At 35.1% G+C, this 18,412-nt stretch overlaps 1 protein-coding gene across 4 annotated transcripts in view; it reads left to right on the plus strand.

Annotated features, from left to right (window-relative positions):
• The window catches only part of LRBA (LPS responsive beige-like anchor protein), a 390,603-nt gene that overhangs the window by 281,478 nt on the left and 90,713 nt on the right, over nucleotides 1-18,412 (plus strand). For all 4 annotated transcript variants that reach the window (XM_082758982.1, XM_082758979.1, XM_082758981.1 and 1 more), the window contains one exon: nucleotides 11,159-11,311. In XM_082758982.1, the coding sequence (XP_082615108.1) occupies nucleotides 11,159-11,311 (153 nt within the window). The remainder of the gene's footprint in view (nucleotides 1-11,158; nucleotides 11,312-18,412) is intronic.

Here is an 18,412-nt window from a genome sequence, read left to right on the forward strand (position 1 = left end):
CTGGGCCTGGGAACTTGTGAATGAATAAGAAGTAGTTGGGAATAGAAGATAAATTAATCTGGTAATTAGTCATTGTGTGGAAGGAGACCTAGAATTAGGTGGGTCAAGAAGCTAAGACAGGAGCACATGGAAATTCCAAGGGCAGTAGTTTAGATAGGGTAACTATTGAAGTTAAAGAATGAGGTAAACAAATAGATTCTGGGATCTGAGGAATATTTTGAACTGGGGAGGAGAACGAAAAAGAAAAGCATGCTGACAGTGGTGGGAAAGCTTTAGTGACCTCAAATCCCATGAAAAAAGAATGTTTTTTTTTTTTTTTTTTTAAGTTCTGTTTATACAGGATGGAAAGGTATAGCATGAATGAAATCAGGCTGACTAAAGAAAGGCATGCAACTAGCAAGGGACCTAAGTAACATGACATCATTCTATAGCTATAGCAGTGAGGAGACAATTAAAGAAAGGGTTTATCTGCTGCTTAGTGAAATGAGAAAATTGTAAACTGATCGTGCTGAAAAACTAATGTCTTTCTTCCATCTGTTACTCCCCACCAAAAAAAATAATCAACTGTAGCAGTTCCTAGCAGAATTAATACCACAGGTAAAAAGATTCAATGTCTGTATCAAAATGAGAAACAGTAGTTTATAAAATAAAACCACATGAGATATTTTCAAATGGACTGGTCATTATGAGCTTCTCTATCTTGTACATACAACGCCAGCAGGCAAAAGTTCAGATGTAAATATGGTTTCTCTGAGAAATGGAGAAGAAAAAAGGTAGCAGTGGTGGATAAATGAAGTATTCAGTTTTTAAAAAAGAAAAAACAGAAAGTCAAGAAATTATGAAGTGAGTTTAAGTGAGGTCAGTGAAAAATATTTAATCAAATAATCTGGCTGTGTTTAGTACCAGGAAGATAACAAGGAGATGAGCAAATGAAGCACATACCTATCAAGAAGAAATTATGTCAAAGCAATCACAACTCCTCATGAGAAAGCTAACAAATATCACAAGCAGAGAAGCAGCAGCAGATAATCTTAGTCTTATCTGAAATACTACATCCATAGTTGGGGCCTAGTTGGAGAGAATCCAGACTAGAACAATGATGACAAAGTAAGGTCTTGAAAATAAAGTGCAATGAAAGATTGACTAGCTATGCTTGTTTTTCTTATTAAGAAGAGAAGATTGGGGAGGTACTTAAGAGTCTTCTACAACATAGTGACTGTGGCAAGAAAGAAGGGAAAAATTTCTGCTGCCCATGCAGAATAGAATAGAATAGAATAGCTCAGTTGGAAGGGGCTTTCAAAGTCTTCATCTTGTCCAACTGCCCGACCACTTCAGGGCTAACCAAAAGTTAAAGCGTATTATTGAGGGTGTTATCCAAATGCTGTCTGAACTCTTGACAGGCATGGGGTGTCAACCACCTTTCTAGAAAGCCCATTCCAGTGTTTGACCATGTTCACAGTGAATAAATTTTTTCCTAATGTCCAGTCTGAACCTCCCTTAGTGCAACTTTGTGCCATTCCCATGCTTCCTGTCATCAGTTACTAGGGAGAAGAGACCAGCACCTCCCTCTCCGCTTCCACTCCTCAGGAAGGGAACTTAGTTCAAAATGGACTTATATATCCAGGAGATTTAGATGAGATGTAAAAGCATCCTTTCTAACAGAACTAATAGATAGATGAATGCTTCCCTGGCAATTAGGGAGAGCTTTTCAGAAATGCTTAGGTACCTTTGGAAAATTATGTATGTGCAAGTTTGTACAGCCTTAAGAGTCATCTGTACTGTTACAGATGGCCCCTTGAAGTCTCTTTTAGCTTTCTGAGTTTGGGAATTGCCAATAATTACATTATACTACTGTGAAGACTATGAGTGAAAATTTACGTTGACTAGAGGAGTCTGTTCATGAGACTGGATGAGCAGCCAGGAAGTGGGATGCAATAAGATTTCCATAGGACAAGTTGAATGAGTTAGAAAAGAAAAAGTCTGAAGATGCATGGAATCATCTTTGTTGGAAATATGTGTACTGCCAATACTTCACTACAGCTGTGAAAAACAATTTTCCTGATACTCGTTGTTCAGATCCACCTGGCAAGTGTTTGTGAAATGCATGGCTGAAGTGTCCCATATAGCTTTGCAAGTTTTCTACATGCAGAATTGCAATGTATTAGCTTACTACTGCTGTATGTTTTGCACTGCTGTTTTCTTTTGTCAAGAATATGTGCAATCAGAGCAGTAACTTCCATAGGAGAAGATCTGTAGCCTGTTACAATGTTTGTTCAGTAAAAAGTCTTTCTTTGATTGTCTTGCGGTGTGTGTATACATGAACCCATGCATATACTTGGGAATAAGGCAGGAGGGAGACAGGGAGGGAGTTAAATGAACATGAATCCCTTTGTTTTTGGTCTCTGGTAGAGGAAGTGAAAGGTTTCACATGTTTGTTTACTTTTTCTTTAGAGTTCCTTTCCCACTTACTTTACAGCCAACATATATTATGAAACATGACTTCGATAAGTTTTAGACTTACTCCCTGTAATCCTGGAGTATCATTCTCTGTAATCATCTTATGGCAGTACTTTCTCATGGTCTGTCCTGAAAGGTCTGAGAGTACAGCATTTGTTGCCATCTTAGTGTACAATATTGTAGTGAAGCAAATGCTGTTTTCTGATTCAAGGTTGAACTCTGAAATGATTTCCTTATAATTCTTGACAAGAAAGTTTCTTTCTGCAGCAGTAGAGTCAAAAGGATGGTCTCTCTAAAACTAAACGAAGGGAAAGGAAGCCTGCAGCGACTGCTGTCATCAGTAGAATTCCTAACATTTCTACGTTGTACATGAATAAAGAAATTGTGTATAGAAAAGCTGTTTAGCTGTGTATAAAAAAACTGGCAAGAACTAGTGTGGCCTACTGAAAGTACTTGCAATCTGCAAGCATTAATATGTTAATGATTATTCGAAAGTCTTTGAAATCTAGTTTTTTCATTCTTTTCCCATTCTTTTCTAAAATCAGCTTTTTCTCCTACTGTCTAACTTTGGTCCAAGATTTTGTCCAAAAGAATGTACAATTTTCCTTTCAGCGCTGTGTGTGGAAGAATGTATTCTGTGAGCACAGCTCATGCCTGTCTGTGAAGACTATGTAATTGTATGCAAAATTAAGATTTTATCTCATGTTATTTTTAACAAAATGAGGCACTTGAGGGAGTCTTTACTTCTTTCATATTTTTTTTAAATGAAAGATATTTGCTTGATCTCTTATTTGAGACATCATGTATTACGATACAATCATTAAATGTTTTTATAACTATATCTTCTCTATATCACTTATAGTCCAATATTAACCGAATGTAATTGGCATATTGGAAAAAAGGTTTAGAAAACGACTAAATAATTTTATTTTTCTTTTACCATAAGCTCTCTAGGTTTCTTTTGATACTTCTACAACTGATGAAAGCCTAGCAGTTTAATGCATTGATTTGTAGAAATGCAAAGGTTTTGTGAAGCCACATTTAAGACCTTGAAATTGGCAGGCCAAAGTACATGCTATTGTACGGGGGATGGGTGGGGGAGTGGCAAAAAGGAAAAACACGGGTTTGTTCCTGTTTCAGCTGAAAAAATCTTGAATATTTAGAACCACTGAGCTGATACCTTAAAAAAATTATTTCTCCTTCCTTCTTGTATGATGAGAATGAATGTAAATTCCTGATGCTTTCTGTTTTAAGATTATTGTTAATCCTAGTTGGAGGCATCGTATACTACAAGGAGGACTAACATGAGCTATCTTTGGAAGCAGCTCTTGTTTGGTATCACACTTCCACAGAAAAAGCCAGAGCACATGTGTGGTCACATCCAATCTTTGTCAATACCCTGTGAAAGCCTTGGATTGACGATCAAAGCAAGAAACTAATGCTGCACTATAGTATAACCTTTCACTGAACCATTCAAATTTTGATTTCAAGAGGTGATATGTTGCATAAAATTTAATTTCCTACTATTCATTTATTTAAGCAATTCAAATTAAAAGTTCTTTGGAAGTTTTCTAGTGTCTCACTACTACTCTGTCATTGTTAATTACTAATTAGCTTAGCACTGATGCCTTTACAATATTAATCATGTATTAACTTAAAAGTTAAATCATAAATTTAACTTAAATCTTCTGCACTGAAGAATATTAAATGTATTTTAATTCTGTGAAAGTATCATTTAGTACCTTTTAAGTAATGGACAGGCATCCTTAATTCATTTAGTTTCTTCTTGATTTATGTTGTTATTGTAAACAATCCTGGTTAGTTTTGTTAATGTTGTATAAAACACAAAAACAGATAGCCTGGCAGTGCTTGATTGCAAACCAGTTTAGTATGGGGCTTGTATTAAGTTCCAGAATACTGAAGTTAAGCCTGTCTGCCTGTTTTTCTGTTACTGTTTTTCTTTGTTTAATGTGTAGATTTGTACATATTTGTTCAGAAGTAGTTGTTACTTCTGGTTTGGTAGCTAACCCATAGCGTTAAATTGATTTGTCATTATAATTACTACAATATACTTGCTATCTTTGTTGCTCTTTGCATGTATTTTCTCTTTTCTAAGCGTAGTATTTGCCATTTTCTTTCCATGCAATACATAGATTTTGTCAAGATAGGTTGAAATTCTCATCCTGTCCACCAAACTGCTTGTTGCCTTCGTAGTGTCATCTGGAATTTTATTACTGCACCTTCTATGCCAGATCATTAATGGGATTATTGACTGGTATTAGAAGCAGGACAGACCCCATTACCATGTCTTCCCAGTTTGACAGTGAGCTATTGATAACTGCTCTTGGAATATGGATTTTCAGCCCTGGTACTCCCACATTATTGTAACCTAATCTCAACTCAGTTTCTCTACTTTGCTTATAAGAAAGTCATAGGAGATTGAGACAGTCTCAGAGGTTTTTCTCCAAAGTGAAGCAATGTCATGTTGGCAACTCATATTTATTGAAACAGGCTGCCAAACATATGCATGCCTAAGACACCCTGTAACCTGATAAGCTTTTTACATATGCTTTGCATTGTTTTATACTTCCCCATCTAATAGATGGGCTTTCAGAAGTTACGAGGAGTAAAGTTGCTGCCAAACTGGCAACATTACTTTAGCATAAGATAGATTTCATGTCATATTAGTAGCAAGGTAAATGATGTCCAAGAGCAATTACTAGCAAAATTCAGAAGTAGATACATAGTGATTCAGATTTTTCACAGTAAACTGTATGCCTGGTGTAGCAAAACCTTTAACTTATGATGTAGACCTTTGGTTTTCGTGAAAGATTTGCTTTCCTGTAAAATTGTGCCAAGATGCATAACAGGAAAATACTTCTCTAATTAAAAAAGTAAAAAAAAAAAATATCTGTCAAATCTGTGCATGGTAGTCTGTGGATATAGCAGTAGTTAAAAATGTAGACATATGGGTTTATGGATCAGAAAGTTCCATCTGATAACTGTGGTCTACTTCTTTTATACCCAGCCATAATTGTACTGAAAACAAAACAAATACTTTGAATATCTGCTTCAATCTTTTTCTGGAGCTGTTGAAATAACCTTCAAGTGAGGTATGGATAAATTTGCTGAAGTCCAGAGCAGAATGACCAGAGGTCAAGAAAATGGGACAGTGATATAAAGATAAAGGTTTTAGGTTGATTACTCTGGAGAAAAGAGGAATGAGGGTAGAAGTGTAAAGTGCTTTGCAGTGCCAGGTCTGATGCTTTTATCCTGGTGGGGATTTTGGCTGGTGGGTGCAGTGGCACTTTGTTTCTGCTGAACACTTCTTGTTCCAGTGGGCTGCCCTGCCAGACATGGTGGTGGATCGTGGGCAGTGGGCTTAGTGCAGGAGGGGAAAGATGGTCAGACAGTGCTGCTGGGGATGGATCTTTTTGTCCATCAGGTAAAAGCCGTTCTTGCACATTGACACATGTAAAAAAGGGCAACTGCAATTTATATTCAATCTGAGTAGGACAGGAAGTGGGCTCCAGCTGCAGTAAAAGCAGACCAGATGTTAGGAAGACCTTCTAGTGGTTGGGATAGATGAAGACTAGAAATTCATAGAAAACCCAAGACTAAGGATTTTAAGAACAAGTCAGAGAAACATCTTTCAATAATACCTAATTTTATCTACCTAAGATGGACAAAGTGACCTCTCAAGGTTTCATCTAGACCTTGTTATGATTCAGTATAGTCTGTTTTTTCTCCTCAGTAATTTAAAGAAATTAGAGGAAAGGAATACAGTAATACATACAACTTTTTTTTTTTTTTTCCTCTTTCTTGGTCAAATTAATCTGAACTACATGTTTTTCATAGTATATAAGTATGGTCATCAAATACCATTGCATATTTTTTTCTATATAGCATCAGTAACAAGTAAAATAATTTTATCTACATATAATTCATATATTGACTAACAGGCTCTAAAGTGTAGTGAAGATGCTCTTTTTATGCAATAAATGGTTGAATTCATCTACTTCTTGATTGATAATGAATAAAGTACTAATTGAAATTGTTATATATATCATTAAATACTGAATGAACACCTGGATTTGTATAATTCTTTTGGGTAAATTGTAAGTTGCTGAACATTTTAATAATTTTTTTTATACTAGGAAATATTTAAAATATTTTTTGGAACCTTAACGGGTGTTGAAAAAAATAATTTCTTCGTTATCATTCATTCAATTTAGAAATTGAATTGAAACTTGCTGAATTATTTTCTTTAAAAATGAGAGTATTTCAGGCAATGACAAGGGAATTTTTTAGTTAAACAAGAAATAACACATATAAAGCAGATGGAGGAAGACCTACAGGTACACAGAAACTGTATTTTCCTGCTACCATGAAAATGATTATATTGAAATGTGATGAAAAAATGAAATTTTGAATATACTGTAGTATGTTGGTATGCATTTTTGAATGCTGTTTAAGTACTCTAACAGAGGAAATAGTGTGTGGCAGTATGAATAAGAACCTAGACTTCTAATATGCATTTTTATTATTCTGTTTGACAGGTTATATATAGGCTTAATATTGCTTAATATGATTGTCAAATAATTTAGTTTGAAAATCTGATATCTTATAAATGTTTTAATATGGTTAGGGAATCTATCTCACTGATTCTAGACACCTTTGCAGATCATATAACTCTGCTTCTAAGCACATCAGTCTATTACTTTCCAAACAAAAATAAAAGAATGAAATAATATTTCATTACATTTAAGAGACAAAGCATCTTGCATAGATTTAGTATGCTTGGTGGCAAACATGATAATAAATTACCAGTGTTAAACTGATATTACTTGTTTATAAAGAAATACCTTTTTAGTGAAGTTTCCTTAGAAATTGTGTTTTCTATGAAATTTTTAAGACAGTGTTTTAATTACATGCATAATTTTATGATTAGTTTAATACAAATTCTGATATAGCAGATTTTATCTTCAAAGTTTTTTTTTTTTTAAACAAAACAAAGCAACAACAACAACAACAACAAAAAACACACTGCAAATACTGTGTGATAGATTCATGTAGTATTCATCATGAGCCCTTTCATCAAGTTTAATGAACTCAAAAGCATGGCAGAAGGAGTAAAGTATTGCCCATCATAAATATTACTTTCTCTACCCCTTAGAACTGGTGAATTCTAACAGAGGAATTTCTGAAACTAATTTTAAACATTTGCATGAAAGCGAGAACTTCAACAAATAATATAGTTGTTTTAATTTTTCCATGAAATCACATAAACAAAAGATATGTGGGACAATTTTGCAGTTTGTATACATGTGCTGAGTACATAAAATGTTGGAAGGGATACAGTAGAATTAGAAAAAATACAAAACCCAAAATGGCTAGGCAAAAAGGAAGACCACCAGAGGGAATTAATCTAAATTTACTTTTGATTGCAAAAAGAGACCAGTGAGGAAAAATGTGATGTAGATCTATAATATCTGGAAGGACGTTTAGAAGACTGAATAAGGAACTACTATTTATTGGTTTTCTCAATCATCCATTGGAACTATTAGGAAGTGGTTCTAAAATAGCCAAATTCCTTTGCAGATGGAATTGCAGTGTGGAAACCATACTTAAGGATTTTAAAAATCAGAAGCATGGATTAGTTCATAACCAATTTAATAGTAAGAAGCTGACAGAATCTATGCATGAAAAGATTGTATTTGTCCTGTGTTAGTCTTCCAGTCCTTGTCACAGTCCTTGTTCTAGGTGACTATACCATACTCAGTGGTCCTTCAGTCTGGCCTCTCATGACTGGTCTTACGTTTTCACACTGTATTTGTGGGAAACCACAAGCAAATACCTACCACTCTACCCCTTCTTCCCCTTCCCCTCTTTCCCCTTCCCCCCCCCCAAGGGCAAAAAAGTATATTCGTTGATCTTTTAAATTCTTTCAGGTGTCCAAAAAGTTCCATTATTAATGGAGTTACGCAAGTGAGTCAGCAACTTTTGTTTTAGTGTCAATCTATGTATGCAAGGTGAATGTTTCAATAAAAAAGTTAGTTTCATTATTACTTGTATTTAGGAGTTTGAGGGTTTGGTTTATTTTTCAATATAGGAAAAGACCCCACAAATAGAATTGAGAAGGACTGTTAAGGACTGTGATTGGCAAAGACGTGAAGAATATTTGTAAAGTAGATAAAAATGTAAATATTTTATTATCAGGCTTATTACAGGTTGAGGAAAAACTATTGGCCTTTAACTGATGTAGTCATTTACATCTACGTACAGACACTGAAAATTGGAATTAAATACTACTAAGTTAGACTGGCACAGTACCTCGGTTCACACTCTCTTTTCCCAAGCATGTGGTCAAGATAACAAAATCAGATAACAGAGGAAGTCCTTTTGTTAAAATGTGTCATTATGAAAAGTGAAAAGCTTTGCAAAAACTCACTTGTATAGGAATGAACAATGCTTTATGGAAAGCTTCTAATAGTCAAACTAACAGAAGGTACTGATGATTTTTAAGTTTCCAGGCTGCATATTGTTTCTGTGTAATCTAATGAAAACAACGTGTGTTCTAAAAAGCCAAATGTTTTCTGATCTTGAAAGGAACTAGTGAATAGCTGTACATATATATATATTAAAAATATAAAAACATCAATAACATATGTAATGAGCTTATGTTTTAAGTATTCAGAATCATGGTATGGTTTCATATTTGTGGTGCAAGCTGGTATCGAATTAATCATCCAGTGTCTTCTTTTCTTTGTTAGTTTCTGTCTGCGATGATAAAAGCTACAGAAACTTCAGTGTTAGAGAACTTTCTTTCTTATAAGGATTTATCCATGACACATTTTTGTTCTTTCATTTATCCTATTAAATAGTTTCAAATCTCTTTTTATCAAGTACTTGTCAAGCGTTTGGTACAGAAGCATGTTTTACCCTGCCTAGTTAATTAAGGTGACTGTAAACAAAAAGATGTACGATTCAAAGCCAAGCAGTGTTTCACACAAGGATGGAGGTGATAATAGCTTAATTCTTGCGTGATCTTTCCTGTCTTTGCCCTGGCTACTTTGGATTGACCTTGTCCACAATCTGATGACCTCCCTATTGCACTCAGCCATTTGGAAAGTTGCTCATGCCATCGCTGGCCCTGAGGGTCTATCTGGGAGACTACTGATCCATTGACCCATGTCAAGACTGGGTTTCTGATCTACTGAGCTTCTGAGGGAGCTACATACTATACCCACTGTAGACAAAGCCAGTGGGGTAGTGTGATTTTTTCTACTTCTGAAGTAGCATGCAGTTTGTGCTTGCTATATGGCAGACCAATTTTACACCAGTTGTTTGCTATGAAATACAGTTCCTGAAGCAATTACATGTATCGATCCTTTCTTCACAGTAGAAGTAAATTCCCTAATTTAGTGGGTCAGTTTTTCTAAATCCATCAAATTGCCAAGTTTGTTGGGTGTATTTAAGTCTCAACATCAAGTTCCCCTCAAAATTTGCCTTTAAAATATAATAAGGGCGGTTACATATATGCTGTGTCATAATAGGCTTTCTCCACTGTTGTTACACCAGGATTTTGTAGACATTTATAAAAGTCTGTAAATAGGGTTCTAAAGCCATTAATGTAGGTATGTTTATGTATATCCTTGTGCATATTTTACAAAATGAACAGCAATTTTTGAAGTTGCATATCTGACTGCAAAACAGAGAAACATTCCACTTATTCAGGAGAAAATCCTTGTTCTTTTGAACTTTTTTCTTTGTTTTGTTTTCGTGTGTATGGAATTATGCATGATTCTTCCCTGTAATTATAGACTGGACACATACTAGTGATAACTGCCTTTTAATGGAAGAAGGGGATTGCCTCGATTCAGCTTTGACTGTTGTTTTGTGTTTTGTTTTTTTTTTTCCCCTCAATATATGGTGTAACTTCAGATAAGAACTTCTTCACTGAAAGGGTTGTGAGGCACTGGAACAGGCTGCCCAGGGAAGTGGTGGAGTCACCATCCCTGGAAGTCTTCAAAAGACGTTTAGATGTAGAGCTTAGGGAAATGGTTTAGTGGAGGGCTGTTAGCGTTAGGTTGGAGGTTGGACTCGATGACCTTGAGGTCTCTTCCAACCTAGAAAATTCTGTGATTCTGTGATTCTGTGATAATTTAGACTTGACAGAAAATTTATTTCTAGGCATTGGATAAACTGTAATAGCTACTTTCACCCAAACTTCAGGCTGCTGTTTGTGCATTAGCACTTCAAAGTTTGGATTGTGTTAAAATGTAAATGTTTTCCCAACTTCTTAACATCTTCAGTTGCCTATTACTTTCCACTAAGGATTGTTTGTATCATGTGATGTTCATTACTTTAGTTTTATAAATTTCTCTCTTGATAATATGCTACCAAAAGCAATGTTCTGACTTTTTGGCTTTATAACATATAGTGTCTTAGGGTTGTGGTGTTTTTGTTTCATTTTGTTTTGTTTTTGTTATGTTATAAGCACTGTAAAGATTTATCATACATAAAGGCTTGTATTTTAGAAAATATGAAAGAATGGATTTCTCCCTTCTGTGTGTGTGTGGAGGAGAAGGAGGTCTATTCTGTCTCTGCCTAATGCCATTCTAATAATTATTTTTTAACATGACAAAGTGCGTTCTATGACAGAATTTATAGCATGGCATTGTTTTTCATTTATATACAGGAATTGATTCCTGAATTCTATTACCTCCCAGAGATATTCGTCAACAGCAACAATTACAATCTAGGAGTGATGGATGATGGAACAGTTGTGTCTGATGTTGAACTTCCACCATGGGCCAAAACCCCAGAAGAATTTGTTCGCATAAACAGACTGGTAAGATGTCTCTCTTCTATTGTCTGTCAAGAAACATTTGTCTTGCAAGCTTTTTCTGAAGTAGTTTGGATCTTTGTAAAATACAGCTATTTATAATTTACACAGGGCTATAGCTGAAATAATCAGAAGGAATGGTAGATTTATAAGTTTATAGAAGGAAAAAGGCATATAGTATTGCTTGTTCTTTAGAATTGCTCAAAAAAGTTTGAATGTGGTCTAAACATGCAGGAGATCTTATCTTGTTATTTTTATTTCAGCTCTTGTAGTTCTGAAGTGCTAATAATATCATCACTTTACAAAAGAAAAAGCTTGGTAATCATAGACATTTTTCACTCCAGTTATTTAAATGTAATTTCAGCGTTGTTTTTTATTATTATTATTTTTTATTTAAGTATCCACTTAACTCCAAAGTCCAGTACATGCCTCAGGAGAGAAGGCTGCATTTTAAATCTCTGCCATCTCTTCTCTTTCTTCCATTAAAGTTACATTTTTCAGAACAGTTTTTACAAGGAAATCAAACTGAATTTTCCTTTTACCTGCTTCATTCCCCAAACATGTGTTACTATTCTCTTCCCTGTTTTGGAAAATCCTGGTGTTAGCATTTCCTGTCTTCACTGTGTCCTCTGAGCAGTGTAATGATTTACAGAATAGATATTACAGTGTCATTGTTGGCATCTCAGCACATTCTCAAAGCTATTACATTAGACTCTTCACAACATGGGAGGATTCTGCATCAGTGGCACTCTAGAAATAAATCGGAGAGCCTTTTTAAAATGAATCTTGAAAAATGAAGCTGCAGTTTTCATGTAGTAGTCAGCTACTTCTTTACAGCTAACTAGGAAATACTGAACTAAGGCATGAAATCTCTCAGAAACTTCACAGAAACCAGACTTAGACATGATAATTCCCTGATATCCTTAAGCTAGAATATGGGAGTTGAAAAAGTCATACTGTTGGCAGAAAATTGCAGCTCATATTCACAAAAATGCAGAGTAGTCAGTTCTGAACAAAGCTGTGATTTATAAATTAACAGTATGCTTTAAAGTGCACTTTTACTGGTGATATGATAACTATCTTCAGCGATGTTGTTTGGCCTATTATTTTGCAGACTACTGATTGTGAAGATCTTAACATTTGCAGCAGTTGTAGGGTGCATCATAATGATCATAAATTGTGTTAGGTGAATTCAGCATTTGGTTTCATGTAGAAGCATGTTCAAGATGTATTTAAATGGCGTATAAAATGCATTAACATTTAGCAGGACTACTTGGCAAACTATATTAAAACACTACTTCTGATTTTACAGTTGTTCTGATAGATCAAGTTTGGCATGTGTTCGCGATTCAGGATAGTCTGAGAAATGAAAAACTTTGTTTTTAATCAGACTTGTCAAAGGCAGCCTTGGACCCTGATCTCTCACCACTGTGTTTTTTTAGCTGTTGCAGAAAATATAGTTCTTACCCAATTAATTACAGTTCTAACTTATGCTACTATGAATGCAAGCTATTCTCCAGCTTGTGCTTCCTCCTCTTGTAAAATTTTAGTTCTTAATTTTCTTTTCCTGATTTTTAACCATGGTGCCAGGTTTTTCTTGCCCTCACCTGTCTGTACTTTCTGACCTACCTGTCCCTCATTCTTCCGTCATTTTCCAAAATGTCTGCTTCTAGTGTCAGCCTTTCTTGCAGCTCTTTGGTATCTCTCACATGGGTTATGTTCTCCAGATTAAGCGCTTCTTCAGCAGGAATCAGCTGAGTTTCGATAACTACTGTTAAACTCTTGGGCACAAAATGTAAAATCCCTTTAAAATCTTATCTTAGAGAGTAATAAACTAATTCCATAATCCAAATGTATATATATGTTTCTTTTTATGGACAATCTACAATAAGCACATCTTTATTTTGTCAAATTCTGAAAGAAGCAGTTCAGAAAATATTATGAGGGAAGTGCTGTTATGTATCCACTCTTTCATTTAAAGAAAAAGTAATTTGGGGATTTGAAAAGAGCAGTACATTATCCATTGTATATTTGAATGATGAAGATTAAAACTACTTTAAATTATCATTTGATAATTTTCCTCAACATTACTTATGAAATTGGAAGATCCTATTTATTATCTAAATATAATTAATGGTTCCTTCTCATTTAGGTTATTTTTCAAGTAATTGTTCATCAGTGATGTGACTTTTGAAACTATTTTAATCAAAAAGACTTTGCTAGTAATCTGCTCAAGGTCATAACTTGTGCTGTGAAAGTAGAAGTTGTAGCACTTGTCAAGTAGAGTACTTGAAGAACATACAGAAGTTACCATAAATTAAGGTTTTCAGAAACAATTTTTGCAATAAAATGTTATTTTTAAGCATTGCATAATTGAACAAAGTAGAACTTTTTTTTTACAACTTGAGTTGATTTTGAAATTGAGAGATAATTATGAGGCGTAATGTCTTTAAACTAAAAATAGGGTAGATTTTGATTATATATAAAGAAGAAACTCTTCCCTCAGAGGGTGGTGAGGCCCTGGCACAGGTTGCCCAGGGAAGCTGTGGCTGCCCCATCCCTGGAGGTGCTCAAGGCCAGGCTGGATGGGGCTTTGGGCAATCTGGCCAGGTGGGAGGTGTCCCTGCCCATGGCAGGGGGCTGGAACTGGGTGGGCTTTAAGCTCTCTTCCAACATAAACCATTCTATGATTCTATAATAATTTGTCAAATGATAGTATATTAAAGTGTATCAAACAACATCCGTTTTGGTGACAATTTATGTCACTGGTATTGCTCCTGTATTTCAGATATCAAGTTTTGGTCAGTCTGGTAGCATTACATGTAAACCTCAGTGCCAGTGAATTGTGTTAACAACTTTTATGTGACAACCTTATTCTGGTGGTGATGGCCATGTTAGTGCTGTTATGGATGATGCCCTCTGCAATCTGCTGTTTCTGCTGTGGAATAAAACTGAGAAAATCACATGTAAATATTAAATTGCTCTATCTTGTTAATACTTAATGGATTTGATAACCTCAACATCAAATTTTATTTTTGAGTAGAGTAGGAGTGTTTAGGAGGAATGCTTGAAGCTCAGTTTCTCAGAAATACTATCAAAAAAGCTTGCTACAATGTGTCATGGGCTGATTCATTCAGTTAATATTTCCTTATAGCATCCTGTTTCAGACAAAATAGTGATTATAGCTTACAAAATGAGCACTTAAAATACTATCACACACAGATATTTTTTCTCTTTGCATTTCAGTTTACCTCTTTAAGTCCACAGATCTTATACAATGATTTGAGCTCATGAAATGCATACTACTTTGATCTGTGACCTTTTTGTGGTGCTAATCGGGTTCCTGATATCATTATACCTTGCTCATTAATCATATTTCCTGCAGCCCGTCAGCCAGCCAGACAGCCCAAGCCCCTGTTTGCAGCCTTGTGTTGGCAGGTTTCTGCTTTTCCAGATTATTACAGTGTGATACTTTGGCTTCTCATAACCAGACCCACATCAAGCTGTGTGCTACAATTAAAGTCAGATGGTCCTCAGGTTGAACAGGGATATACTGTTGCAGCTGTCTGTCTTTCTGGAACAGACCAGCACGGGGAACAGATGATATGTAGGACAGTGCGTAATAACAGCTTGTACAGTACTGGGTCAATAGCAGGGGTTCAGAACATTAATTGACAGGCTGATAGCTGATTTAAAACTGATTCCCAACCTATTTTTAATTCTATAAAGTGAGTATTTTAGTTGAAATAGATTGTTGTGTGGCTTCTGTGCTTGCTTTGGGAGAAAAAGCAGAATGGTGTATAATTAAAAGTGGATTTTGATTGATGGAATGTCATGATGAGCTCAATGATAGCTTCAGGATGTCATTCTGAGCAATACAAAGAAATGTAAAATGCATGTATTGCTTGTGCATATTTTTGGTACTTTCTATTAGTTTATGATAGCACAATAAAAATTATAATGGCACAAATTCATGAGAGGGAGGGGGAGATATCTTTCTCTGAGTAAGTCAACAGTTTGATGGAAATGTGACCAGGTTTTTACTGAAACAGTCTGAAACATTAATATACGTCCCTAATGCTCCGTATTGTTTTTAATGCCATAGAGTAACTGCTAAGATAACTGAAAATATTTTTCAGTTTTCCTAGATACAGCTGACAAAAATTGTGCTATAATTGCATCCTTATATATGTGTTTGTGATAAGACTTACAGTATTAGTTTAATAATTATTTTTTTATTTTTTTTATTTGAAAATGACATTAAATGATACCTTACCTTCCTGCCCCCTCACAAAAATATTGTAATGCAATGTTCTATTGTATCCTTCAGTATTTCAAAGTGAGTTATGCTATCTATAGGCCATTAGTATTTGAGCAAAGGGGGGAATGCTACTTTTATCTGATATCTTAAGTGAATAAATAAATAAATCTATTTTTGTTGTTCATCCATGTTTCTGAGAGGCATATAGGGCAGAGAAGTGTAAACTGGGCATGAAGAATATAAAGAGGTTGTTCAGATATTGTTTGGATACAGAAATCTTTGGCAAAAATTATAGCAGTAGTTGATACATTTTTTTCAAACTTAATTATTTCAAACTTAAATTTTCTGGGGTCTTTTGCTAGCTTCAAAGTCCAAGTTATGTTAGCTCTCCTCCTTCAGAATATTTTTCTGTTTTAGAAATGTAAATTCACCTATTGCAGTTCGTGATTTCCCATTAGAGTTGATATAAATTTATCGTGAACAACAGAATAGGCATTTGCAAAGACCAGGCACAACCCAAAGAAAAGTCACGTACTTCCACAGGGAGTCAGGAGTCGCTAAAAATCCAAATAAGGCAATTACATTTGTTCTAAACAGAATAGTAGCCTATTTTGTCCTGTCTTTGAAGGTTGGATGTCTGAATAGGTAATAATTAATTTAAAACTATTAATCAGTTGGTAATAACTAAATTTCACACAGCTTTGATGAGCCTCAGCTTTTTGGGAATTAGATTGCTTCAATGATAATAACGTTGTTGAGGTCCGTCAAGACAGCTTTCCACAATATATCTCAATTTAAATATTTTTAGTGCTTTATTGCAGAGTTAGTCCTTCCATGATTAGCGGTTTATCCATTTTACTCAATATTGGGGAAAATGCAAGACGAATAAGAAACATGATGAGATTACTGTGTTGGTTTGAAAGTTTTGAAATCCAATTTTCATATAATTGAAAATGTAGTGATTGGAAGCTAGGATGCTTTTTGATACAAATGAAAGCCTTAAATACATAAAGGCAGTATAAACAAAATTTATCTTGACATAATAAGCACAATGGAGAGGAGGGATAGGCCAGCCACTCACCCAAACTCAAATTTGAGAGGAGCAAAGTGAATCAGTATTAAGAACCACCAACTGGTAAGAAGGATCTACGATCTGAATTAGAGGATCATTATCTGTCAAATATGGTGCATTATTTCTTAGCAGAGGCTACTCCACCTTATACCTGAAACCACTGAAAAAGCAACATTCCCTGCCAGCTAGCACACCAACAATACTCAGAACTGCAGTTTTGCAGAGAGTCTTCTTCCATGACTTCTTCGATTCTTCTTCTTCACTTTCTTCCGTGGAAAGTGAAATGATGTAAAAAAACAAGCTGGTTTCAAAACCATTATGCTACTTGCAATCTATTAAAACTATTGCTATTAGTCCAGTAAAGATGAGGTAGGACAGTGCCTGCACCTTGGAACATACTGGATTTTTGTGTTCCATTGGAAAAGTATCTTGATGGTGTTTTTCCTATTTCCACAGCAGTGTATCTCCAGGTGTGTAAGGTGTATGTTCTATAGCAAGTGCTGTAGAAAATCATGTGGTTATGAACAGTGTGAATTAAGGCACGAGTGCGAGTTACTAGTAATAGATTGCTAGATGACTGGTAGCATATTGGTGGTAACAGATTACTAGTTACATATGTCAGAAAGAAAAGAAGAAGGCTAAAATGGAAACCAGGTTAACTAGCAGCATCAGAGCTGCTATTTGTGCAAAACATACTTTGAAATTGTGGTTTAAGCAGGATTGGGTGTAATCTTAAACAGCAAGAATGCAGGTTGGTCTGTTTATACTGGGTGATGAGGGTGCTTCTGGCAATACAAGCTGGTGTGAAATGTGTACAGTATCTGAGCATACAGCAGAAGAGCGGAAAAAGAGTAGCTCTGTGAACTCATCACTTGAGCTCTTCTAGGTGGTTGTTGGCATTTTGGATGTCTGTTTGCTCAGAAGAGAGGTGATGGATCATGGTGAGAAAGAAGAGTTTCAATACCAGTTTTTTGAAACTCTTCACTTCATTGGATGCATATGCTATTGAAGTGTTACACTCATTTGTATTTCCGATGTTTGGTGATTTCTTGTGGCTTTTCTGTGGAATCTACATCCATATGCAATGTAAGATTTATACAATGCAATAGTCTCTGAAAGGAGGACATCTATCAACTCTAGAAGCATTTTAATTTGTTTAAAAAAATCAATTTCATAGATTTATAATAGAAAAAGTAGTTTGGAAAGTCATCTGTAACTTTGCACTTCCTAGCAAATACTTGTACTTCTATGCCACATACAGACATTTTACAAGTGTGCGTAATGCATTTAAATTAAATATATTTAAATGCAACTTGACAATGTATCTTAAAACACTGTGCTACGTTTATTTTATCTTGCATTCAGGCTGAGTCTATGAAGAAAAGCTTTGTGCAGGAGGTAAGAGTCCTTGTATCAGGCAAATAAGAATTTACATTCAAAGAAATCTCAGAAACTTAACAATCTAATTTGAAAAGTTGTCAGAAATATTATTCTTGAGTGGAGCCACGGTGTGAGACATCTAGCCTAGTATATTTACAAGTTTGATGTTGTTTGACACAGTTTTTTCTCATGTACAAAAACTAGGCATTCCCATAGTATTGGGAAGCACAGGGACTGCACCATGTAAGTACTTAATGGGCAGAAAGTCTCTTGAACATTTAAAGAAATGTAGGATGAAGTGTAAATTTAATAATCAGTATACCTTCTTTCCTCTAGCAATGCTCCTATGAATGGAGCATGAATTTCTGGTCATTATCCAACAATTCCTTTAAAT

This window comes from Aythya marila, assembly GCF_965140915.1.
Source record: "Aythya marila genome assembly, chromosome: 4".
NCBI lineage: Eukaryota > Metazoa > Chordata > Aves > Anseriformes > Anatidae > Aythya > Aythya marila.